Source organism: Aethalodelphis obliquidens, unplaced genomic scaffold, assembly GCF_003676395.1.
Source record: "Aethalodelphis obliquidens isolate GAN/ISIS:26980383/991018 unplaced genomic scaffold, ASM367639v1 scaffold41, whole genome shotgun sequence".
Classification (NCBI taxonomy): domain Eukaryota; kingdom Metazoa; phylum Chordata; class Mammalia; order Artiodactyla; family Delphinidae; genus Aethalodelphis; species Aethalodelphis obliquidens.
This window is the reverse complement of record NW_020837985.1, coordinates 15,276,376-15,300,775: the sequence shown is the minus strand read 5'-3', so window position 1 is coordinate 15,300,775 and position 24,400 is coordinate 15,276,376. Positions and strand designations below refer to the sequence as shown.

At 50.6% G+C, this 24,400-nt stretch overlaps 2 protein-coding genes across 10 annotated transcripts in view; one reads left to right on the top strand and one right to left on the bottom strand.

The window, feature by feature from the left end:
• SLC45A4 (solute carrier family 45 member 4) overlaps positions 1-4,911 on the top strand; it is a 73,737-nt gene extending 68,826 nt beyond the window's left edge. Inside the window, exons 6-9 of one of the 2 annotated variants that reach the window (XM_027078005.1) lie at positions 324-423; positions 1,519-1,730; positions 3,099-3,455; positions 3,942-4,911. In XM_027078005.1, the coding sequence (XP_026933806.1) occupies positions 324-423; positions 1,519-1,730; positions 3,099-3,455; positions 3,942-4,220 (948 nt within the window). In that variant the 3' untranslated portion in view covers positions 4,221-4,911. Of the gene's footprint in view, positions 1-323; positions 424-1,518; positions 1,731-3,098; positions 3,781-3,941 lie in introns of those variants that run through there. The other variant, XM_027078006.1, reaches the window with a different exon arrangement.
• Positions 4,912-20,469: 15,558 nt separating this feature from the next.
• Positions 20,470-24,400, bottom strand: part of DENND3 (DENN domain containing 3) — a 58,311-nt gene continuing 54,380 nt past the window's right edge. For 4 of the 8 annotated variants that reach the window (XM_027078001.1, XM_027078003.1, XM_027077996.1 and 1 more), the window contains 3 exons: positions 21,616-21,734; positions 21,398-21,535; positions 20,470-21,246 (listed from right to left, as the gene is read on the bottom strand). In XM_027078001.1, the coding sequence (XP_026933802.1) occupies positions 21,043-21,246; positions 21,398-21,535; positions 21,616-21,734 (461 nt within the window). In that variant the 3' untranslated portion in view covers positions 20,470-21,042. The remainder of the gene's footprint in view (positions 21,247-21,397; positions 21,536-21,615; positions 21,735-24,400) is intronic. The other 4 variants (XM_027077997.1, XM_027078000.1, XM_027078002.1 and 1 more) reach the window with 2 other exon arrangements.

Below are 24,400 nucleotides of genomic sequence, written 5' to 3'. Positions count from 1 at the left end.
TCAGGCCTTCCCGCCCCACGTGGTCCTCACCGTCCTGTACTGTCTGAGCTGCTTCACGCGGCCTCTGGGCTCCAAGAGGGCAGAGGCAGGAGCTGTAGGTCGCATCTGCCAGAGGCGGGGCAGGAGCGAGGCTGGGGGGTGCAGACGATCTGCCACAGGTCCCGGCCTAGGCCACGGCTGCTCCTTCCTCCGTGCGGTGCTACCACAGTGCTGCACGGCTCGCCTGCAGCCGAGATGTAAATTTCCACATCAGTGACCTCCTTTGCCCAGAGGTACAGCACGCTGTCCCCACCCCCTGAACCCCAGTCTCGTTTCTGGAACAGGCTCCATCCAACTCGACTGCATGGCAGGCCTACAACGCGGGCGTGAAGATGGGCTGCTGGGGCTTGGTCATCTACGCGGCCACCGGTGCGACTTGCTCGGGTAAGTGGCCCCCAGTCAGGTGAGCCGTTTGTCTGGACGTGCTCCATGACTGGAAAGACCGACGGGCATCCTGCTCTGTGGATGGCGGGCCCTGACCAGACAGGGCCACCCCTCAGGGACAGCAGCGTAGAAATCCACTCATCCTCACCTTGGGAATAAGCCACCTTAGCCTGATACTGGGAACCGGTGTCCTGAGACCCGCCGTGGGCTGTCCTCTGGGCAGGCGCCTGCCCAGGCTCCTCGGGGAAGGGTCTGACCACGGCTCAGGGGGTGGCGGCACTGCAGGAGCTGTGCCCTCAGCCAGGGGGAGGTGAGGCAGGCATCCTGGGTCCTGCCTGAGCGCATACAGTATGTTTGGGCCCTGCCGGAGGTCAGGGTGGCTGGAGGAGACAAGCAGCCTTTCCCTGGGGTCAGCTGTGTCCTGGAGGATAGGGGGTGGGAGTGACAGACTTCAGTCCCGGGAGCGACATGCTGGCACAGCTTCTGGAAACGAGGCAGAGCCGCAGTTAGGGGTCTCCTGGCTGAGCCTGGGCCGGGCCCCCTGCCTGTGCTCTTACCTGAGGATGACCAAGATAACAGCCAGGGGCAGCGGGCAGCCTTCATGACGGTCATAGTGCTGTCGATGCTTTAATAGAGGACTTCTTGGGAGAGCTGGGTCAGGAAGGGTGAGCAGGAGTCTGGAAGGGTGAGTCCTTCCAGACCCAGAGGGGGTGGGTGCTTGCGAGGAAAACCAGCAACAGCTCGGTCTTCGAGGCAGGACCAGGCACAGGGCCCAAGAGGGTGCCGAGTGGGCCTGGACTGGTGGAAGGATCAGGAAGGCCTGACCTTGCAGGGTAGGGAGGCCCCAGGGAGCTGCAGGACAGCACCGGGTCATGGGGTCTGGGACCAAGAGCTCCGCCTTCCTTCTGCGGTGCGGAGCCCCCGGCAGCCGAGTGGGGCACGGTGAGCTGTGGCCCGTTCGGGAGCACCATGTGGTGGCCTGGCGGGCAAAGAAGAGGGGCGGCCACCTGTTCCTGGGCCAGGCTGAGTGCGGCGGTAGAGGGAGGGTAGCGCGTGGGCGGTGCCTGGCAGTCACCTGGTGGCCTGTCTCCACAGCCCTGCTACAGAAGTACCTGGACAACTACGACCTGAGCATCAGGATCATCTACGTGCTGGGGACGCTGGGCTTCTCCATCGGCACGGCCGTGATGGCCATGTTCGCCAACGTCTACGTGGCCATGATCATGATCAGCACCATGGGCGTCGTCTCCATGAGCATCTCCTACTGCCCCTACGCCCTGCTCGGGCAGTACCACGACATTAAGGAGGTGCGTGGCCGGTGGGGGCGTGGGGAGCGGGTGGGTGAGGTCCTGGGGCAGGGTCAGCAGCTGTGGGCGGCTCTGGGGTTCTCATCAGCCCTGCTGCATGGGACATCCCTGCTCACGTCTTCCCTCGCACTCGCACCCTCGGCCTGTGGCCTACCTGGGGTGGACTTCGTGTGTGTGGTCTAAGGTAGATCAGAACTTTTTGGCTTCCTCACAAAGGATGGGGATGGCCTTGTGACCCAGTGTCCCCCCCGCACTGCCGTGCCGTGATCGTCATAAGTCAGCTGTCTGTCTGGGGGCATCTCTGTGTTCTCTTCCGTGGGTCTGTCTGTCCTTAGACAGGTGATCCTTCACTGTCTTAAGTAGTTTTATAATAGGACCTGAAACCTCGTAGTATAAGTTCTTCAACTTGGTTCTTCAAGATTGTCTTGGGTATTCTTGACCATTTAAACGTTAGAATAAGCTTCTGGGATTTTTTTTTATTGGAAACACATTGATTACATATATCAATTTAGAGAGAGTTCAAAGTTTATAGTATTGAGCCTTTATGATATTCCCTAAGTATGGTGTATTCTCTTAATTGTTGTAGTATATTTATAGATTCTTCTGGGCTTTCTGCATACACAATCACATCATCCATGGATAATGAGCTTTGTTTCTTGCTTTCCAATTCTTCTTAAAGACAATACTTACGTTTCTCATTTGTATTTCTTTTTAAAGGAATTTATTTTGGGCTGCGTTGGGTCTTCATTGCTGCACGCAGGCCTTTTCTAGCCGCGGCGAGAGGGGGTCACTCTTTGTTGCAGTCCTTGGGCTTCTCATTGCTGTGGCTTCTCGTCATGGAGCACGGGCTTTGGCGCGCGGGCTTCAGTAGTTGCGGCATGCAGGCTCAGTAGTTGCGGCTCGTGGGCTCTAGAGCGTAGGCTTAGTTCTTGTGGCACACGGGCTTAGTTGCACCGCGGCATGTGGGATCTTCCCGGACCAGGGCTCGAACCCATGTCCTCTGCATTGGCGGGCAGATTCTTAACTACTGCGCCACCAGGGAAGCCCCTCTAGTTCTTTTTTTTCAAACATCTTTATTGGAGTATAATTGCTTCACAATGGTGTGTTAGTTTCTGCTGTATAACAAAGTGAGTCAGCTATATGTATACTCCAGTTCTTAATAGGTTTAATTTATTTTCCTTACCTTATCGCAATGGCCAGCACCTCCAATACTATATGTTCGATAGAAGTCGGGTGAGGACGGGGACAGGCAGGCTGAGGGGAAGGCAGGTTTTGTGTCCAGGCTTCTGAGCTAATGTTCAAACCCTGGGAAGGATGATCGACGGCTTGACCCCCCGGCCCTCACGCCTGTGTCCTCCTCTCTTGCAGTACGTTCACCACAGCCCCGGGAACTCCAAGCGTGGCTTTGGCATAGACTGTGCCATCCTCTCCTGCCAGGTCTATATCTCCCAGATCCTGGTGGCCTCCGCCCTGGGCAGCGTGGTCGATGCGGTCGGGACTGTGCGCGTCATCCCTATGGTGGCCTCTGTGGGCTCTTTCCTGGGCTTCCTGACGGCCACCTTCCTGGTCATCTACCCAGAGGGGTCTGAAGAGGCCAAGGAAGAGCAGAAGGGCCTGTCTTCCCAGGCTCTGGGCGAAGGCGGGAGCAGCGGCATCGAGAAGCCCACGGTCCTGAAGCTGTCCCGGAAGGAGGGCCCGCAGCGGCTCGCGGAGACCCAGTCGATGGTCTGAGCCGCGCCCCGTGCACACACATTCCAGGGTGGGCAGGGAGGCGGGGAGGGGCACGGGACACCGCCCCTGCAGGCTGGCTGCTGTGGCCTTAGCGGCAGCGCAAACCAGAGTGGAGGCTCGGTAGTTGTAGGGTAGCTTTGCGCCACTAGGCAAAAATACCACGTTAATTACTTTTCCCACAATTAAAAAGAATCATTTGAAATCTTTTTTTTTTTATTGAAAAGGATCTTTTAATTTCAACTTTGTCTTTTACTCTGCAGGTATATTATTCTGCATGGTTTAAAAGTATAAACCAGATTTACAACATAGACCATAAGTGATTTAGAAAAAAATAAGGATTTTGCGTTTCTAAAGTTATAATTGAAAACAAAAAATATCTGATGTATTTTGCTATATCTTATCTGAATTCTTCAGATAGCAGTCATGTAGTCAGTGACTAAAACATTTTTATCAAATTTTTTTCCCTGTGGATGCCTACAGGTATTTGGACGTTCAGTCAGATCTCATCACATTTTGTTGGTGCTGCAGCTATTGGAGAGTATTTTTCTCTATGATTACTTTAGGAAAAAAAATTTTTTTTTCTTCTTTTTTTTTTTTTTCCCCGAAACTGTGGTTTTCTTGGAAGAACAGCATCTATCTCCTGTTTTCCTCAGAGTCTGCTGCATTGTGCCTGGGCAGCCCTGTTCGTGGGCGGTGGGCAACAGTAGTAGTGACACCAAAGCCAGGAGGAGGCAAGGCCCCCGGGTTCTCGTGGGGTGATCAGGGCAATTCACAAGGGCCAATTCCAGACCCCCCACCCAGCAGGCTGGGATGGGCTGCCAGCGCCGGGGTAGCCCTTGAACTAGCAGACCTGCCCCTGCCTGCGGGCCTACCTGTGTGTGGCTGCCCGTGCCCAGCCCTCCTGCCCGTCGTCCTGTCCGAAGCTCCCTGGAGAGGCTCTGATTCTTGTGTTGCACTTTGATTTGTCTGTAAACCATTTGTGCGGGAAATCACGAGGGCAGAGCTCCCGGTGTGGCTCTGCCTCTGGCGCCCCACCACCAGGCCCACACGCCGGACACTCTGCACCCTCTGACCTCTGCGCCTGCTCACCCCGCTGGCCACTGGAATCGGAGCCACCTCACGGTGAAGAAGTGGGTCTTGGGACGGAAGGAAGGTCCAGTCCACGGGTCAACTCGGCGCGGTGTTTCTAGTTTCAGCGGAGAACCAAACTCGGGCCCCGGGGAAGCACGGTCGTCACATGCTGCATCTGTTTGGAAATGCTTTTCAAACCACACTCTCTTTATAACTAAGCAGTTTCTGCTTTTCTTCTTTGGAACGGTCAGTCTAGGTTTACTGATCTCAGGAGAAAGAAGGGAGGCCTCCCGCCCATCACCCGGATAAAGTGAGAGAGGATTGTAATACTTCGCTGCCTCAAGTTGATGTTTTTTTAAATAAAGTACTTTAAAATGCATGAGAATCATGCTGCGATATGATCATTCTAAAGCAAACATATGTTTCAAGATGAAGTTAAGCAGTTTTTAAATAAACTACTTGAATTTCCTGTGTTGGAAGGAGCAGCGGTGTTTGTATTTGACCACAGCCTCTGGTCTTGCCCCGTCCGTTGCTGGTGGTACTTTGTAGGTTGTGGTTTGTGCCCAAGGAGCAGCGGTGCCTGTCCATGTCGGACGTGTCCACAGGCCACGTGTCCTCCCTCAGAAGCCCAGGATCACAGAGAACCGACCAGAAGATGGGAGTGTTTTCGATGGCATCATAGCTGGAGCATGACCTTGGGAATCTCGTGCTTGGATGGGAAAGCCCTTCCCACCACTGGAGGCCCTCTCGGTGTTCCTGAGGCCCCCACTGGCCATCCGGTGTGTGCTTCTCAACGCCCTCCCCCTCGCCTCCCGCTCCCCCCAGCCAAGCGGGTGCCCCCAGCAGGTCACTGACATGCAGTTCAGTGGCCTTCATAGCTTTCGGATGGTAGGTCCTCCTGCTGTGATTCGATCGCAGCCTGCGTTTAGCTGCTCCTCGAGGGTTCTCCTGGCAGCTAGAAAACAGGGAGGCCGGAGAGCATAGACTATATGGGGATGGTGGCGGGGATGGTGGGGAGAGGGCCACCCCTCGTGGGCCCGCCCCTATCCACAGCCAGCGCTCCCTTCCAGACCCAGGGCCCTCAGGGCCCGGCTGGGGTTTGATTTATAGGAGCAAGAGGGGCTTGTGGCGAGACCACCACCTGGAAAGCGTGTTGACCCTGGAGATCCCAGCCTTAAAGTTGACCGTGATCTGCACCAGCGAAGACATCAAAGGACATTTGTTGAAGTCACTGTTAGGACAAGAACCACCTGGAAAGTGCTTGCGATAAAGGCCTGCAGGGAAGGGCGTGGCCGCTGCTGGCGGCTCCGGACAGAAGCGAGTGTCCTGCCATCGAGCTTTACAGATTTCAAAGCCTCTGGCTGTTTGTGACCAAAGTGTGTCTTACTGTGTCGGTCTGGGAGGGCAGGTGCCTTGCGGTCTGGATCGGGGGCAGCCATGGAGCCGGCCCGCAGCACTGCCCTCCCGGCCCCTCGCCTGGGAGCGAGCAGGCACCATCCTTGCAGTGAGGTTATTCCCAGGTCGCACTGACTTGAAGCTCTGTCGTCACCTTGTGTCTTAAGAGGAGCCGAGAGGCAGGGCGGGCGGGCTGCCGTGAGCGCGGTGGTTGCCGCCCATGGCTCAGGGGTGTGTCCTATCGCTGTACCTCAGGGCGACGTGGGGCGACTGCCCCAGAGCGGTGCTCTGTGGCCTGCTAACTCGAAGCGTCCTCTGTCTGGTGCTCCGGCCAAGGGGACTGGTCAGGCTGTGACCAGTGGGCTGTGACAACCCCTGGGTAGGCTGGCCGGGTGGCCGATGCTGGAGATGACCCTGGAGTTGGCCTTGTGGGCCCCGGGGGTCTGTGGGCACCGCTCAGGGCCCGGCGTCCCTGAGCAGGGGGCTTGGCAGGGATTTGGTTGGTCGCCGTGTCATATAAATGGACTTACTACCAAAATAGGGTAACATAGGTCTGGTTTGCACCCCTGGTTCCCTATAAAAGCCCGCTGAGTGGAGAATCAAATCGATGCCCCAAACACGTGGCGGGGGTCTGCCCCGTGTGGGAGCGCCCCCGTGGGGAGGCTCGAGGGGCCATCGAGGTCGGCCAGGTGGGACCTGGTCCCCATTCTGTCGGCAGGGTCAGCACTGCGATGTTCCCCGGGTGGCTGGAGGGCCCCTGAGGTGGGGGGACCAGCAGTGTCCCCCAGAGGGAGGCAGGGCGGCTGGCTCCAAATGGTCCTCGGGTGTGTTTTCTTAAAGGCTCGAGTGTGTGGAGACGTAGATCTCCGGCCCCCCAGAACCCCAAGGTGGAGCCTCTGAGAGGCTGCAGGGGCAGGAGTGGCTGGTAGAGCTTGTGGGGAAGGGCCGTCCTCTCTGTCCAGCCTTCGCCTTCCGGGCACCACAGGCCCCTGTAGCCTGAGCTGAAAAAACGCTCCGGGAGGTGCCAGCCGATCCCTTGTGCAGCTGAGGGCGCGCAGCAGCCGGTGACAGGGACAGCTGCGCAGAGCAAGGCTGTCAGACACCAGATTCTCTGGACATGAGCCACCTTCGAGCTGTTGGGCTTCCACCCGGGCTTCTGTCCACCTTTGGCTGCCCCGGCTGTGAGCGCAGGCACCCCTGTGAGGGGCCTCCTGGGAAGGTTGCTGCCAGAAACGGACGTGCCCGACTCTCCGTGTTCCATCCGCAGGCAGCTGCTTCTAGGACACACCATCCATCTCCTGCCCGCTTCCGGGCCTGGGGCCTCAGGCCTGCCTGACAGGGCTAACGCGAGGGTCCACCCCCTGAGCGTTCCTGGGGCTCAGCTGTCAGCGGAGTGGTGTCGATTCATCGTGGCCCTTGGGCACCCGGTACGTTTGGGGGCTGTTGTCATTACCTCCTCGTGGGGAGCCGCCCACCGCCGTCCTGGCCCCTTGGCCAGCCCATCCTGGGGAGTGGCCGCCTCCACTGGGCCTCCACCGAGCTGAGTGCCCACCTTGCCCTCTTGCCCTACCCCGGGCTGCCAGGGGCACAGCTCCACGTGCTGTGGACCGAGACTCTCTCGGTGGCGGAATGACCCAATTGTTGGAAATGCCTCTTGCTGCCAGAGAGACTCCCCAGGCATCTCAGAACAAAACTTATTTAGTTCCATTGTGAACTGGCCACAGGACAACTTTTTTTTTATCAACTTAATTAAGTTGGAGCGCTATAATAGCTCTTGCTGATTTTAGCAGTGATATGAGTGTGTGTTAAACACATAACGTTTTATGAGGAAAAGGGATTATAAAGAAAAGTAATATCGCACATCACTTCATTTTTTTATTAGGTGGGCACAAGCGGCCTGGTGTTCGTGTGTCTTGATGCAGAGCCCTAGGTCTCAGGGCTTCTTTCCGGTAGATGTGGCTGCGTGGCACTCTCTGCCCCATCCCTGTGCATAAGGTCCTGTCTGTGTAACACGCTCACTTTCCGGTGTAGACCAGGCTCTCCCTATGTCTGTTTCGCTCTGTCACTCTGTGGTTGAAACTGAATAAACCTTTCCCTGCCAGGTGACAGCGTGGGTGTGTCTGTGTCACTTCTCCAGAACCCCTCCCTCGGCCCTCCTGTGGCTGGGCTGTGGACCCAGGCCCGCCCCCTGCCCTCCTGGAACCTGGGTGGGTCCATTGTGGAGAGGACAGAGACGCCCCGCTCTGACCAAAGGCTGCCGGTGGGTGTGGACTAGGTAAGGGCTCCTGAAGTGTCCCCAGAGGCTCTCCCAGCCCCAAACCTGGGGGCCCGTGTCAGAACTCCCAGGCCCTCCAGGGCACCTGCCAGAGGTGAGGGGGGTGGGTGGGTGGGTGGGGGTCTCAGCTCGGCCCACCTCACCTGGCTCAGGTGGGCTTCAGGCTGAGCCAGCTGGGGGCGATAACCACCCAGCATGCTGGTGACCTGACAACAGCCCTTTCAGGCCAGACCCCGAGCTTGGGGCCCCAGGCCAGGTGTGGGCAAATGAATGGCAGCCCGTCCTTGCCAAGGCCTGTCCTGGTGGGTGGGTAATGGGGTCCTGACGGCTGGTAAGAGAGCCTTCCAGGGAAGGGTGGAAAACTCGGGAACGGCCCTGGTTACCACCAGCCAGCCAGGGAGCGGCCAAGCTGCCATCAGGCATGGGGTGTGTGCCACACGGACTGGGTGGGACCCTGGGCAGCTGCAAGCCACCCTGCACTTGGCAACAGAAGAAAGGAAGGGGGAGGGGCTCGCTCAAGGTCACGCAGCCGGTGAGAGATGAACGCAGGATGGGTTGATTTGTTCCGAGGCTGCTGACCTGCAGTGGGCCGCAGGCTGGCTCTGAGTTGGGGCACTGGGGAGGCTGCCTGGGGATGTCGGAGGGGCGAAGGGGCCGGCTCGGACCCTCGGCAGGGTGGGGTTGGGGGCGAGATCACCACGGGGTCCCGGGGTTGCGCCTGGGCATCAGGAGGATGGAAACTGGGAGGCCCTGGCCCTGCGCTTGTGCCCTGAGCGCCCCCGCGGGCAGAACCTGGCCACACCTCCCTGCCGTGGGGACCAAGGGGGTCGTGCCTCCCTGTCGTGGGGACTGAAGGGTCCGCGCGTTGCCCCTCCTGCCGCTGTGCAGGCAGCGAGAGGCGGGCCCTCCCCGTGGGGAGGGGCTTGGAGTCAGGGCCCGGCTAAGCGAGCGCGCAGCGCCCCCTGGTGTCCATCCAGCCGCTGCCCAGGATGCGCAAAGCCCGCGAGACCTGGCGCGGGGCGGAGGTGCGGCGCCGCCACGCCTCACCTGGCGCAGGTGCAGTCACCTGCCTGGGGAGGCCACTCCAGGCCGCTGGCTGGAGGACGCACACACACGGGCGGTAGATAACGGAAAAGCAGTGCCCCAGACCCCGTCCAACCCGCACGCCTCCACATCTGTCCCACATGTGCTAAAGCAGAAACAATCTTTTTTTTTTTTAACAAAAATTGGACCACACTGTGTAGAGTTTGCAATGTACGTGTTTTTGTTTCGCAAAATAGTTGATCATCTTTCCTTATTAGCACATATGGGTCTACTACATTGTTTTAACAGTATGAACAGAGGTTTTTGTTTGGAGTGTTTGTTTCATTTTTATCGGAAAATCAGAAAAAAAGTTGTATTTATGTCTATTTACCTTATCTATTTTCTGTCTAACCTGTCTGTCTATACCTCATCTATCATTCTAAAAACTCACTAATTTGTGTTTCTGGGACGTATGCCTTAGGATTTTCCTGGGAGTGGGAGAAGAAAAATTTATTATTGAAGAGTTGAATTCTTAGAAATCTCCCATTTGGCTTCAAACTCAGTCTAGAGGGCACATTGGCTTTAATTATAAAGCTTTTATATGCTTCCCATTTGCACAGTCCTTTTACATCATTCTGTTACGTGCTTGATTCTGCCAACAAAATGGAGAGACTTATAATTTTTAGATCAGGAAACTGAGCTCTGAGATACCAGAAGGTGGACACACAGTGTCTTTTCCAGGCCCTTAGAAATGATAGAAAACACACATACGCACTCTCAAAGACAAGAGTAGGACTCTTCCCAGGGTCCTGGAAGGGTGGAGAGCAGCAGGACGCTGAAGAAGGAGACCCAGCCTGAAGGACCACAGAGGACTTTTGCCAAGCGGGGTGGCGGCAACTAGCATATCCACCACACGCCCTCCTGGCGGTAGATGACAGATCCAGAGTGACACCGTTCCCGGCACAGCTGCTGCAATGCACATAGGAGACTTTGGACTCGGCTGGCTCTGCGTGGCACAAAGTGAGTAGACCTTTGGCGTCATCTCGTTAATCTGAGCACTGAGCATCAGGAAAGTGTGTAATTCAGGATTAATCATGATTTGCCTCCTTTTTCTCTTTGATTTCAACTTTTATTTTTTCTTTACATATTAGCTTTCTTGAGGTATAGTTTACAGGCAATAAAATTGACCAATTTTTTAAAAATTTATTTATTTTACTTATTTATTTTTGGCTGTGTTGGGTCTTCATTGCTGTGTGTGGACTTTCTCTAGTTGCGGCGAGCGGGGGTTACTCTTCGTTGCAGTGTGCGGGCTCCTCATTGCGGCGGCTTCTCCTGTTGCGGAGCACAGGCTCTAGGCGCGCGGGCTTCAGTAGTCGTGGCTCGTGGGCTCTAGAGTGCAGGCTCAGTAGTTGTGGCACACGGGCTCAGTTGCTCCGCGGCATGTGGGGTCTTCCCAGACCAGGGTTCGAACCCGTGCCCCATGCATTGGCAGGCGGGTTCTTAACCACTGCGCCTGCAGGGAAGCCCCAAAATTGACCAATTTTAAGTGTGCCGTATGATAAGTTCTGATAAATGTGTAGAGAGTGTAACCAGCACTGCAAGCATGATATAGTGCTTCAAAAAGTCGAACACACGTCGGGTTAAGATGCAACCCGGCAATTCCACTCCTAGGGATATACCCAGGCGAAAGAAGACACATGTTCACATAGAAACTTCTGTACACATGTTCACGGCAGCATATTTTGTCCCCCCAAGAAGTTCCCTTGTGCCCCTCTGTAGGTGTTCCCTTCTCCCACCTCCTATGCATGACAGTCACTCGTTTGCTTTTGGTCATTGTAGTTTTTGCCTTTTCTTGAGTCTCTTATAAATGGAATATAATAATATGCAATATTTTGTGATTGGTTTCCCTTATTTAGCATAATTTTTTTAAACTTTATTTTTGGCTGTGTTGGGTCTTCATTGCTGTGCGCGGGCTTTCTCTAGTTGCGGCGAGCGGGGGCTACTCTTCGTTGCAGTGCGGGGGCTTCTCATCGTGGTGGCTTTTCTTCTTGTGGAGCACGGGCTCTAGGTGCGTGGGCTTCAGTAGTTGCGGCACTCGGGCTCAGTAGTTGTGGCGCACAGGCTTAGTTGCTCTGCAGCATGTGGGATCTTCCCGGACCAGGGCTCGAACCCGTGTCCCCTGCATTGGCAGGCAGATTCTTAACCATTGTGCCACCAGGGAAGTCCCTAGCGTAAATATTTGAGATGCATCCATATTATTGCAGGCACCATGAGCTTGTTCCCTCTTATTGCTGAGTAGTATTCCATGAAATGAATGTACTGCAATTTGTTTATCCATTCAACAGTTGATGGACGTTTGGATTGTTTCTAGTTTTTGGTTATTATGAATAAAACTGCTGGGGGGCTTCCCTGGTGGCGCACTGGTCTGGGAGGATCCCACATGCCGCGGAGCGGCTGGGCCCGTGAGCCATGGCCGCTGAGCCTGCGCGTCCGGAGCCTGTGCTCCGCAGCGGGAGAGGCCACAACAGTGAGAGGCCCGCGTACCGCAAAAAAAAACAAAACAAAAAACGTGCTGGGAACATTTGAGTAGGAGACTTGTGTGTATAGTAATGAAATGCACATTTTCATTTCTCTTCGATAAATACCTGAGAGGGATTGGTGAGTATGTATATTTTTAACTTTATAAAAACTGCCAAACTCTTTTCTGATGGGTTTGAGAATGGGCTCTACCATTTTGCGTTCCCACAGTCAAACGAATGAGGGCTCTGGTCTCTGCACATCCTTGTCAGCATCCTAGTCAGCGTAGTTTAAAAAATTTTAGCCGTTCAATGGGTGGTGTAATGGTGTCCCATTGTGGTTTTAATCTGCATTTCCTTAGATGTTAAGCATCTTCTCCTGTGTTTGCAATTTGTATATCTTTAGTGAAATGTCTAACGTAGTTTTTTTGTCCTGTTTTTTAGTTGTTTTCCTTGTTGAGTTTCACGGATACAAGTCTTTTATCAGATATGTTTTGTAAATATTTTCTCCCAATCTGTGAGAGAAAGCAGTCTGCCTCGTTCCTGATTGCACAGTGAGAACATTCAGTCTTCACCAGTAAGTACAGCCTTTGCTGTGGGTTTTTTGGTAGCTGCTCCTTACCCAGTTGAAGAAGTTTCTTTCTATTCCTAGTTTGCTGAGAGTTCTTAACATGAGTCGATGTTGAATTATGTCAGATACTCTTTCTGAATCTGTTGAGATGAACCTGTGTTTCCTCTTTTTGCATTTGTTAAGATGGTGAATGACATCAATTGGTCTTGAATAGTAAACCAACTTTGCATTCCTGCGATGAATTCCACTTGATCATAAGGTAATGTCCTCTTTATGTATTGCTAGATTTGGTTTTCTAAACTGTTTCTAAAGACTTTAATGTTTATGAGGGAAATTAGTCTGTATTTTTGTTCTTTGTACTGTCTTGTCTGGTTTTGGTAGCAAGGTAATGTTAGTCTCATAAATGAGATAGTAAGCATTCAACTCCTCTTCTGTTTTTATGAAAACAATTATCGTAGAATTTGTATTTATTCCTTATATATTTGGAAGAATTCATCGGTGAGTTCTTTATGTCATTTTCTTCCTGTGAAGGTTTTAAATTATGGGTTAAATTTCTTTATCGTAAATAAGCCTATTCAGTTATCTGTTTCTTCTTAAATGAGCTTTGGTTGTTTATATCTTTCACATAGATTTTCCATTCCGTCTAAGTTGTCAAATTTATTGGTATCAAATTCAAAATATTCCCTAATTCTTTTTTAACAGCCGTAGAATCCGTAGTCTTGTTTTTTAAGTGAGGTGAATTTACAGACAGTGACACACACAGGTCCAAGTGTGCAATTCCATGAGCGTTTTGACAAATACCTACACCTGAGTAACTAACGCTCGATCTGCATGGAATAATTCCTTCATTCCGGAGAGTTCTCTCTTGATGCCTTCCAGCTCAATCCCCCACACACCCCGTACCACAGGCAACCACTGATTATGAATTCGGTCACCGTGGACGGCTTTTGTCCGTTTTGAACTTCTGTAAATGGAAACGGTTCGTAGCCTTTGTGTCTGCTTTTGCTCAGCATGCTTTTGAGAGTCATACACGTTGCTGTTTAGTTCCTTTTTACTGCTGCATAGAATTCCATTGCGAGGATATATCACATCCATTTTCCATTTGATGGGTGTTTCCATTGTAGGGCTGTTACAGATAAAGATGCTATGGACATTCTCATAAGAGTCTCTCTGTAGACATATGTTTTCATTTCTCTGGGGTTAAAAAAACTAAGTGTGGTATTGTGGAGTTGCAGGGTAGGTATGTGTCTAAAAGAAACTGACAAACAGCTCTCCCAAAGTGGTTATGCTGTTTTTATCCAGCAGCGTATGAGAGTTCCATTTATTTGCTCAATAGCCTCATCTTTATTTGCTATCGTGAATGTTTAATATTAGCCATTCTAACGAGCACCAAGTGGTATTTCAGTGTGGTTTAATATGTATTCCCCTGATGACTAATGACTTTAAGCATCTTTTCAACCTGGCCAACCATATAGCTTCATTAGTGAAGTATCTTCTGCCTATTTTTTAATTGAGTGTTTGTCTTCTTATTGATTTGTAGGAGCTCTTTATATATTCTGGATACAAGTCTTTGTCGGATGTAGCACTGTCAATATTTTCTCCCAATCTGTGGTTTCTCTTTTCACCACATTAATGGTGTATTTTGATGAATCCAATATATTAATTTTCTTTTGTATTTAGCACTTTTTGTATCATTTCTAAGAAATCTTTGTCTACACCAAGGTTCCAGAGAATTCTCCTATGCTTGCTTCTAGAGCTTTATAGCTTTACATTTAGCTGAACCACCTTGAATTAAATTTTGTGTAGTGAGATAAGGGTTGTACAGTGAGATGAGGGTTGAGTTTTTTTCTCTTTTCCACTAATTGCAGCACTGTTGTTTTTTTTAAAAGACTTTCCTTAGTGAATTGTCTTGAAATTTTTGTTGAATATCACCTGACTGTACACTTATGTGTCTAGGCCCTACATTTTGTTCCACTGATGTGTTTATCCTGAGTCTTAATTACCGTATCTTTTAGTAAAGCTTTAAATCACATAGTGTGAGTCCTCTGGCTTTGATCTTCTTTTTAAGGGTTATCGTGACTATTCTACTTTGCATTTCCAAATATATCCATATATCTATATCGATATTGTACAAGATGTTAGTTCTCTCCAAGTTGACCCAGTAGATTCCAGTTAATCCCAATCCAAGTCCCAACACAACTTTAATAAGTATATATTGACAACTATATCTATTTTAAAGTTGTGTTGGGATTTGGATTGGGATTAAATGGAATCTGTTGGGTCGACTTGGAGAGAACTAACATCTTTACAATATTTAACGTTCCAGTCCATTAACATGGTGTATCTTTTCATTTATTTAGGTCTTTTAAAATTTCTCTCAGCAGTGTTTTTGAATTTTCAGTGCACAGGTCTGACACATCTTAAATTTATTCCTATTTGATGTGTCCTTAATGCTATTGTAAGTAGTATTTTTACATTTTCCAGTTGTTTGCTGTTAGAATTTGTTTTACATTGATCTTGAGCTGTGGCCTTGCTAAAAGTGCTTACTTTCCTAATTTAAAAAAATAGTTTCTTTTCAGGATTTATGTAAACAATCATAATTGCTGTGAATAAATGTACTTTTCCCCTTCTTTTATTTTTCTTGCCTTACTGCCATGACTGGAACCTCCAGGACCATGCTGAATAGGAGGGATGAAAGTGAACATCCTTGCCTTGTTTCCAATCTTAGAGGAAAGCAATTAGACTTTCACTATTAAGGATGTTTTTTGCTGTAGGTTTCTTGTAGATGCCCTTTATCAGTTTGAGGAAGTTCCCTTCTATTCTTAGTTTGCCAAGGTATTTTATCATGAATATTTTATTTTGTCAATTTTTTTCCTGCATCTATTGAGATGGTCATTATGGCTTTTGTCCTTTATTTTTATTTTTTTGTTGTTGTTGTCCTTTATTTTGCTAATATGTTGAATTATATAGATGGGTTTTCAAATGTTAAAGTAACCTTGTATTCCTGGAACAAACACCACTTCGTCATGCTATATTATCCTTTTAAAATATTACTGGATTCAATTTGCTAATATTTTGTTCAGGAATTTTGTATCTATGTTCATGAGGAGAACTGATCTCTACTTTTATTTTCTTGTAAGATCACTGTCAGATTTTAGAACAGGGTCATGGTGGTCTCCTGAAGTGAGTTGGAAAGTGTCTTCCCCTCCTCTATTCTTCTGAAAGTTTCTATGGAATTTTGGTATTCCATCCTTAAGCGTTTGTTAGAATTCACTAATGAAATCAACTGGGCCTAGGATTTTCTTTGTGAGAAGGTTTTTGACTAAAGTCAACTTCTTAATAGATATAGGAATCTTCAGATTTTCAACTACTTCTTGCATTGGTTTCATGAAGTTGTTTTTTAAGAAATTTATACATTTCATCTAAGCTGTCAAGTATATTGCCATAAAGTTTTTCACGATATCCTTTTGATGGCTATAAGATTTCATCCTCTGTCTCATTCGTGATATTGGTAACTTGTGTTTGCTTTTTTTTCTTGATCAGTCTTGCTAGAGCGTACCTATTATTTTTAAGAACCAATTTTTGGCTTTGTTGATTCTGTTTTCCATTTCATTGATGTTTGGTCTTATCTTTATTATTTCCTCCTTTCCTTGTTTTGGATTAAATGTTTTTATTTTTCTGTATTCTTATAATGGAAATTCAGATTGTTGACTTGAAACCTAGTAGAGGCATTTAAAGCTATAATTTTTCTTCTGAGCACTGCTTTAGCTGCATCCTATAAATTTTGAGATATTGTGTTTTCACTGTCATTCAGCTGAAAATATTTTATAATTTCCCTTGTGATTTTCTTTTTTTTTTAGATCCATGGGTTATTTGCAAGTATGTTGTTTAACTTCCAAGATAATTTTAATATGGAGATTTTTGTGTAATTATTGCTGTTGATTTTTTAACAATTAATTAGAGGTTTTTAAAAAATATAATTTATTTATTTAGGCTGCTCCTGGTCTTAGTTGCAGCATGCAGGATCTTTACTTGCAGCATGCACATTCCTTAGATGCGGCGTGCAGACTTCTTAGATGCGGCATGTGAACTCTTAGTTGCGGCACGCATGCGGGATCTAGTTCCCCGACCAGGGATCGAACCCGGGCCCTCTGCTTTGGGAGCGCAGTCTTACCCAGTGGACCACCAGGGAAGTCCCCGAGTTCTAATTTAATCTGGGCATGGTCTGAGAACATTTTCTGTGATTTAAATCTTTTCCAACTTGTGGCCCAGCATACGGTCTAGCTTGATGAACACCCCACGTGCACCTGAAAAGAACGGATATTCTGCTGTTGTTGGGCGTAGTGTTCTGTAATGTCGGGTCACATTGGTTGATAGTGTCACATCTTCTGTAGCCTTGCTAAGTTTTTGTTTGCTTGTTCTGTCAGTCCCTGAGAGCAGTGTGTTAAACCTCCAACGAGAGTGGATCTGTTTTCTCCTCCAGTTGTATCACGTTTGCATCACAGACCTTGAATCTCTATCACTAATGCGTATACACATAGGATCATCATGTGCCATCTTGATGTACTGACCTTCTCATCCTCGCGCACATCCCTGTTGTTTCTTGTAAACACACCTTCAGTTGAAGTCTGTCTTGCCGACATTAACAGCTCTACCAGCCTTATGCTTATCATTGGCAGGGTACACGTTTTTCATCCTTTTTCTCTTATTCCATTTGCATTTTTATATTTAAAGTGCAGCTCTTGCAGTCGACATGCAGTTGGCCTCTCCCCTGTGTTGGTCTCTTCTCTCATCCTAAGGACGCTTGTCTTTGGGTTCAGGACCATCTCATCATGAGATCTTAAACTTGGTTATATCTGCAAAGATCCTTTTGCCAAATAAGGCCACAATCACAGGTCCCAGGGGCTATAGGACATGGACATCTCTTTCTTTTTTTTAAATTTTATTTTATAAATTTATTTATTTTTGGCTGTGTTGGGTCTTCGTTGCTGCACGCAGGCTTTCCTCCAGTTGCGGTGATTTTGTTGCGGTGTGCGGGCTTCTCATTGCGGTGGCTTCTCTTGTTGCAGAGCACAGGCTCTAGGCGCACGGGCTTCGGTCGTTGTGGCACACGGGCTCAGTAGTTGTGGCTCGAGGGCTCTAGAGCGCAGGCTCGGTAGTTGTGGCGCACGGGCTTAGTTGCTCTGTGGCATGTGGGACCTTCCCGGACCAGGGCTCGAACCCGTGTCCCCTGCATTGGCAGGCGGATTCTTAACCACTGCACCACCAGGGAAGTCCCTGCAAGAAATATGATACAAACATTTGCAGGCAGCAGCAACAGCAGGGCAACTTTGCCAGGTTTTCCAACTGTGCCCTCCCTAGTCATGTGGATAAAACACCTCTTCATCTTCCTAAGGAATCCCCTAGAAATGGATCAAAGTCATGCACTTGTAATTCAGATGCTACAATCACATCCAATACCAAGGTTGTCATTTGAGAGCAAGCAGTGCATTCGCATCTTCCGAGAACAAATCATAAAAATATTCCCTGTGACCAGGGAGTGGGTTGAGCTTTTCATTGTCATCGTGGCGCCGTGCCAGCCCCCAAACCAAACTTCCTTGTCTGTTGTCTGAAATACGGCTGGAGAGCTGGAATTATATTAAAGTAAACGAGCTTCTGGTTCAAGATAAACACTTTTTTTGGTACCGGTTTAATTCCGGTTTCTAAAGCTGAGGTAGGGAAGGCATCATGGTCTGTTTAATGAATTCTGGCTCATTTTGGGCCTTCCCACGACAAATCATTCATCGTGGAATCTCTCCAAAGCACAGAGGAAACACGGAAGGCATGAAAGTGCCCTTTTCATTTCCACAAACTCCACTGGCAAGATTCTTTTTACATAAATACAGAACCATACACTTGCACCAGCCAATCTATTCCCCTTTTAACCCCCTTGTTCACCTTTTTCCTCTTTTATATAAAGGATCATTTCCTAAAAGCCTCTGATTTTTCTGTACTCATTTCAGTTGCAATCAATGTCAAATAAGATCTTGAAAATTATCACCAAGAATAAAGGAAATGGAAAGTCTGCATTAAAGTAACTTGACAGGTGCTTAGAATGAATAAGAACAAATCCAAAATGATCCTGTATTAATTTTTTCCGGGGTTAGTATTTTTCTTATTGAAGTATAGTTGATTTACAATGTTGTGTTAGTTACTGCTGTAGAGCAGCAAAGTGATTCAGTTATACATACATACACACTTTTAAAAAATATTCTTTTCCATATGGTTTATCATAGGATACTGAATACACTTCCCTGTGCTCTACCGTAGGACCTTGTACATCCATTCTATGTGTAATAGTTTGTATCTGCTAATCCCGAACTCCCACTCCATCCCTCCCTCAACCCTCTGCCCCTCGGCAGCCACACGTCTGTTCTCTGTGTCCGTGAGTCTGTTTCTGTTTCGTAGATAGATTCATTTTGTGTCATATTTTAGATTCCACATATAAATGATATATGGTATTTGTCTTTCTCTTTCTGACTTACTTCACTTAGCATAATAATCTCTAGTTGCATCCACGTGGCCGCAAATGGCATTATTTCATTCTTTCATGGCTGAGTGATATTCCATTGTGTGTGTATGTGTGTATATATATATACACACCACATCTTTATTCATTCATCTGTCGGTGGACGTTTAGGTTGTTTCCATGTCTTGGCTATTGTGAATAGTGCTGCTATGAACATTGGGGTGCTGCTATGAACATTGGGGTGCCTGTGTCTTTTTGAATTAGTTTTGTCTGGATATATGCCCAGGAGTGGGCTTGCTGGGTCATATGGTGCTTCTAGTTTTAGTTTCGTAGGGAACCTCCATACTGTTCTCCATAGTGGCTGTATCAACTGACATTCCCACCAACAGTGTAGGGGTGGGGGTGGGGGGCTCCCTTTTCTCCACACCCTCTCCAGCATTTGTTATCTGTCGACTTTTGACCGTTGGCCATCGTGACTGGTGTGAGGTGCTACCTCGTTGTTGTTTGGATGTGCATCTCTAATAATTAGTTGAGCAGTCCTGTATTATTTTAAAGCTCTGCCACCAGTTAATGTTGGATAAAGTAAGGAAACCGCACAGCAGTGTTTTAGTGAAAAAGAGAATTTATTACCAACGAGGTGAAAATACCTGGTTACGTGTGGGTTGGAATTCAATAATTTACGTGGATTTCTGACAGGCTTTTACTCGAATTTTTCATGTGTTTACAGAGGCAGAATTCCACCTTCTGCCAGTTGCTGCTGGCCTAGTCTTCCTTCTAGAAGTCAGTCAGGGGAACACACCCTCCCCAGGAGGACAGACTCGGGGTGGCGGGGGGAGGAGAGGGGCGGATTAGGCCGCCTGGCTGTTCTCCGCACCACAGTCTCAGAACATTCCAAAATGTCAGTCAGTGAGCAGACCCTCCAGAATGCTTGGGTTCTGCAGGCACAGCCGGAGGCCTAGCCAAAGCTCTCACCGGGGAGGCACTGCAGATGCCTCTGAAGCCTGGCTGTGTGCTGGGGGCCTGACAGAGACCCTCACAGACCTCTCAGGGTGAGCGAGGTCCAGTGTGATGTCTATCCAAGTCCCCAGAGCCCAGGGGGAGGGTCCGGCAGCCAGCCAGCCCCCTGTGGCAGAGCGCACCGTGGGCCCATAGGGGACAGGCCTCGGGCCTTCACGCAGTGCAGCCGTGCCAAAACCTCCCTTGCTCACAACTGGGGGACGACAGCTCAAAGGTAATGGTAAAAAGGTACAAAAGGTCCCTTTTGCAAATATTTATAGCTAGTAAGGTAAGAGCATAGCTAGTATTATCCTCAGTTAAATAATAAGGCACCGCCTACATACACATACACGCCGTGCACCTAGGACACAGATGCAGCGGAAACGGACACGAGCGTCTGGTAAGGGTTTGTTTGTGCTATTTTAGATGGAATGCTGACCTTTGGTTGAAAAAGTCTCTAGGTTTTTTCATTATAAAAAACGTTGCATTAATTAAAAGGAAAAAACCCAGCGCTTGCGTCAGCTGGCCCAGCCCTGTCCCGACAGCCTCAACCCAGTGTTGTCCCCCTCCCTGGGCAGGCGCTGGTCACCTGCTCTGTCGGGGGACAGCAAGGGCAGGTGCAAACCTGTTCAACCACAACGTGGTCATTTAAAACTCCCCCCTTCTCATGAGCTTTGCCGCGAACAAGAGGTCAGTGTCTGGCTGTCGGGGGACAGCGAGGGCAGGTGCAAACCTGTTCAACCACAACGTGGTCATTTAAAACTCCCCCCTTCTCATGAGCTTTGACGCGAACAAGAGGTCAGTGTCGTCTGTCTGGCTGTCGGGCGCCTGTGAATCTGGTGCTTAGTATCTGGCGAGTGAGTGAAGTGGAGGAAAAGCAAGACCCGAGGTCTGCAGGTCACGGGTGCTCCGGCTAAACTGCTCCCGGATGGCCTGGTGCTGGCCCAGGTCGTGGGTTCTGGAGCCGTCCAGGTAGCACAGGGCGACTTCTCAGCAGAGGCTGCCTGACAGGCCCCCCAGCCTGAAACAGTCCAGTTTAATCAGCTAAGTCCAGGAGAGAAAGTGCGACACTATCGGTCTCGTAACTGAGGCCAGAGAGCCACACAGGCCCCCGCAGCGGGGCCCTCCCAGTGCCCCCGCCCCAGGCTCAGACCCGCCTTCTCTGGGGAGGCGCCAGGAGCCGGCAGAAGGCGCGTCCCGTGCTCACAGGGCACACGCGCCCTGGGTTACTCGACCTTCCAGATGGCGATCTTGCCCTCGTCGCGGCCGGACCCGCTCAGCACGTATCTGTCCTCCGCGGAGCACAGGGTGTTCACCGTGTCCGTGTGGGCCGCCAGCTCCTTCTCCACCGTCTTCCTCTCGGCATCGATCACGTAGATTTTCCCCTTGGATCTCCCCTGCGACAGCCCGGTGCCGCCCACCCAGATCTGCTGAGGAGAAACGGGCACCACACAGGCAGCCCACTCAGAGGTGTGCGGTGCTCTCGGGCACCCGCAGACCCACGTCCTTCCCGGCCAGGCCCTGACCAGCAGCCCCGGGGCCGCCGTACCGCCCTGACCAGCAGCCCCGGGGCCGCCGTACCTGCTTCTTCACCTGGATCATGCAGTGGATCCTGGAGCAGTCCTGCAGGTGGATCCTCTGCGGGGGCTGGGCGAGGTCCTGCAGGCTCCACACGTAGATGTCGTCGTACCCGGCACAGGCCGCCCAGAGCTGCTCCTGCTAAAGGGGAACGGGTCACGGCGCGGGCGGTGGCAGCCCAGTGGCACGGGGGCACCGGCCCAACCTGCCGCACGGGTTACCTCGGGCATGAGCTGGAAACCCAGGAAGGAGGTGCTTATCTCTTTAAAGTTCTCGCCAATCTTCAGTTCTTGATGAAGAAATCCAGCCGTGGTCACGACCACGATACTGTTACCGGTACCTGCGGGGCGGAAGAGCCAGCATGAGGGGCAGGCAGAGCGAGCTCGGAGCACAGGGATGAAAACGCCGGGAGAGCTGCGGTGTGACCTGCGGTGTGCCCGGTGGGGCCACGGCTCCTGTACCACATCTGACCGTGGTGTCGGCATCTCTAACTGTAGCTGCCCCTTCGCATTTTCTCGCAGGGACACTCAGACCATTAGCCCCATTTTTACCAACAAGGAAACGGCTGGAGTCCAGCACCCTCTTCTGAGGCTTTCGGAACCCTTCCTGCCACGGTTATTTGGCATTTCCTATCACTTGAGGCCACAGCATCTGCTACCCCCGGCGGTGAGGATTAGAGCTCTAGGTGATGGTGCCCCGCCACGGGACACGTCTCTCTGTTTAAGCTCTTCTCTGTCTCTTTCTGTTACTCACTCCAGCAAACCAAGAGTTTCCACATCACGAGAGCTACAGGTCATCAAAATTAGTACTGCAGGTAGGAGGTCAGATCAAGGGTGCAGGGGAGACGGAGTCGGGTTCAAGGGAAGGTGAAGAGCTGCAGGGCTGTCCTCTCTTGGCTTTTACTGCCTGCGTCCTCCACCTCCCGCCCTGTCCTGAGGCCACCAGAACAGGAGGACACAGCCCTGCCCTCAGGCAGTGCCATCTGGCTCCAGAGGGAGGGGGCACGAGTCCCCAAGGTGGGCTCCGGCTTCCTGTCATGGTGGGTGGACTCCAGGTCCACAGAGAAATGACCCCTCTGTCCTTGGCTGCCCTCAGGACTCGGAAGCTCAGCTGGGTTCTCAGTCACAGGTGGCGAGAGCCTGCTCATACCTCTCTTTCCTGCCTGAGACCTAATAAGCAAACCCCAGCATCCCTCCTTTTATCCCGAGATGCCATTATCCACTTGGACTAAGTAACAGGCCCCTAGGATGCCGCTGCCTGTCAGCAAGACCTGGGTGGCAGGAAGTCCTGCCAAGAGGCGCTAATGCCCCCGGGGGCGTGCCGACCAGCACGCTCGCCGCCCGCCAAGCTGCACAGGGCGGAGTTCACAGCGACCCTGCTTGTGCGAGCACGTAGGGGCCCTGCTGCACACGGAGTGGGGGACGGGGGCGACAGATGTGGGTGAGACCCATCACTGTCCTCGAGGTGGGCCGGGTACCCAAAGGGAAGGTACGCCTGCCGTGGGCGGTGGAAGGGAGGAGGACCTGGGGAGAGCTCTGTCCACGAGATCCGGGGAAGCGGTCCTCTGGGGTAACTGTCACCAACCCTCACACTCACGGACGCTCCAAGGCCCGCTTTCTGCCTCTCACATCTCCCAGCCGTCAGCGTGCTCTCCTGTGGGAGGGATGGTATTTCCATCTCACTTTCCAGATGAAGGAACAGAGACTCCAAGAGAGCAGGGGACCAGCCCAAAGTGACCAGTCATCGGTGACAGCGCCTGGATTTGAACTTGAATGCACACGGAGGCTGCAGCCTGAGCCACAGGTGTGCCAACAACATCACAGAGCAGACCTCCGGCCACAGGAAGCAGGGACGGGGTCTGCCCCCTCCCAGAAACGCCAGGCCTGGGGGAGGGGCAGTGCTGCAGGAAAGGCAGCTTCCATCCAGACACAGGGAAGGCATGCAGGGTCTGAAATACTGGGACGCAAGTAGAAAGGGAAGCCGGGGACCCTCAGGCTCACCTCGCCACGGGCCTGGGGAGGAGTCAGAGGCGTCACCTGTCCCCCACCACACACACGCTCAGGGCACACCTCAGTGCCCACGGACCACAGCTGATGAGTGACCAAGGCTTTAGCTGTTATCCTTGTTTAGATAAAGACTTGGAACAACACTTCACAGCAGACACTCTCTTTTACCCAAAGAAGCCCTGCTTTCCTCTTGTCCTTTTCTCATCGTTGTTAAATAGGAAAACTACTTACTGTATTCGTTAAGTTGAAAAATAAGAGGGATTCCGTCCTGAAAACAAGGTTATCCATCCTCATTCTAATCTGTCATGTCTCTCACTATACTTAACAGGCAACTTTTGGTCCAAAATGCGTCCACGGATGGACACACGCACATCTGACAGTCACTGGAGGTCAACCAAAGCTGAGGGATGTGGTCTTTGAGAGAAAAGAAAGACACTCAGTGAGCTGCACAGTTACGTGGGCTTCCTCAGAGGGGACTTCCTGGCTCTTTGTGGGGCACTGAGGGATAAAAATTCTAGCAGTACGTAGCAGGCCATCTTGGGTTGAGGGTATAGTTTGGGGCTGCTGCTGCCAGTGTGGCTGGAAATAGAGGGGGGATATCTCCCAAATGAGGGATCCCCAAAATGCATGTATAAATTCTCCTCAAATCCTTGGCTGACTCCCAAACTGTGTATAAACAGCAGAACTGGCACATTCAAGACCTGAAGAGAGAGTTCACAGGGCTACAGAGATAAGAGTTCAAAGTTCTAGCTCATCCCTGTAGGAAAGGCTTGGTATATACCTTGGGCATTCCTCGAAACCCTAAAAGGGCCATGCTGTAAGAACAAAGACCACATACCAGGACTAAGGTCAGAACTGAAATATACTCACCCCAGAAAAGCCTAAGACCAAGCCTCCCCACAGGATCAAGATGATCTGCCAGTAACTTAATGACCTTCTAGAACAAGACCTAAGGATACCGTCCAGAGTCTCCTCAGCATGTCATTAACAATATCCAGGA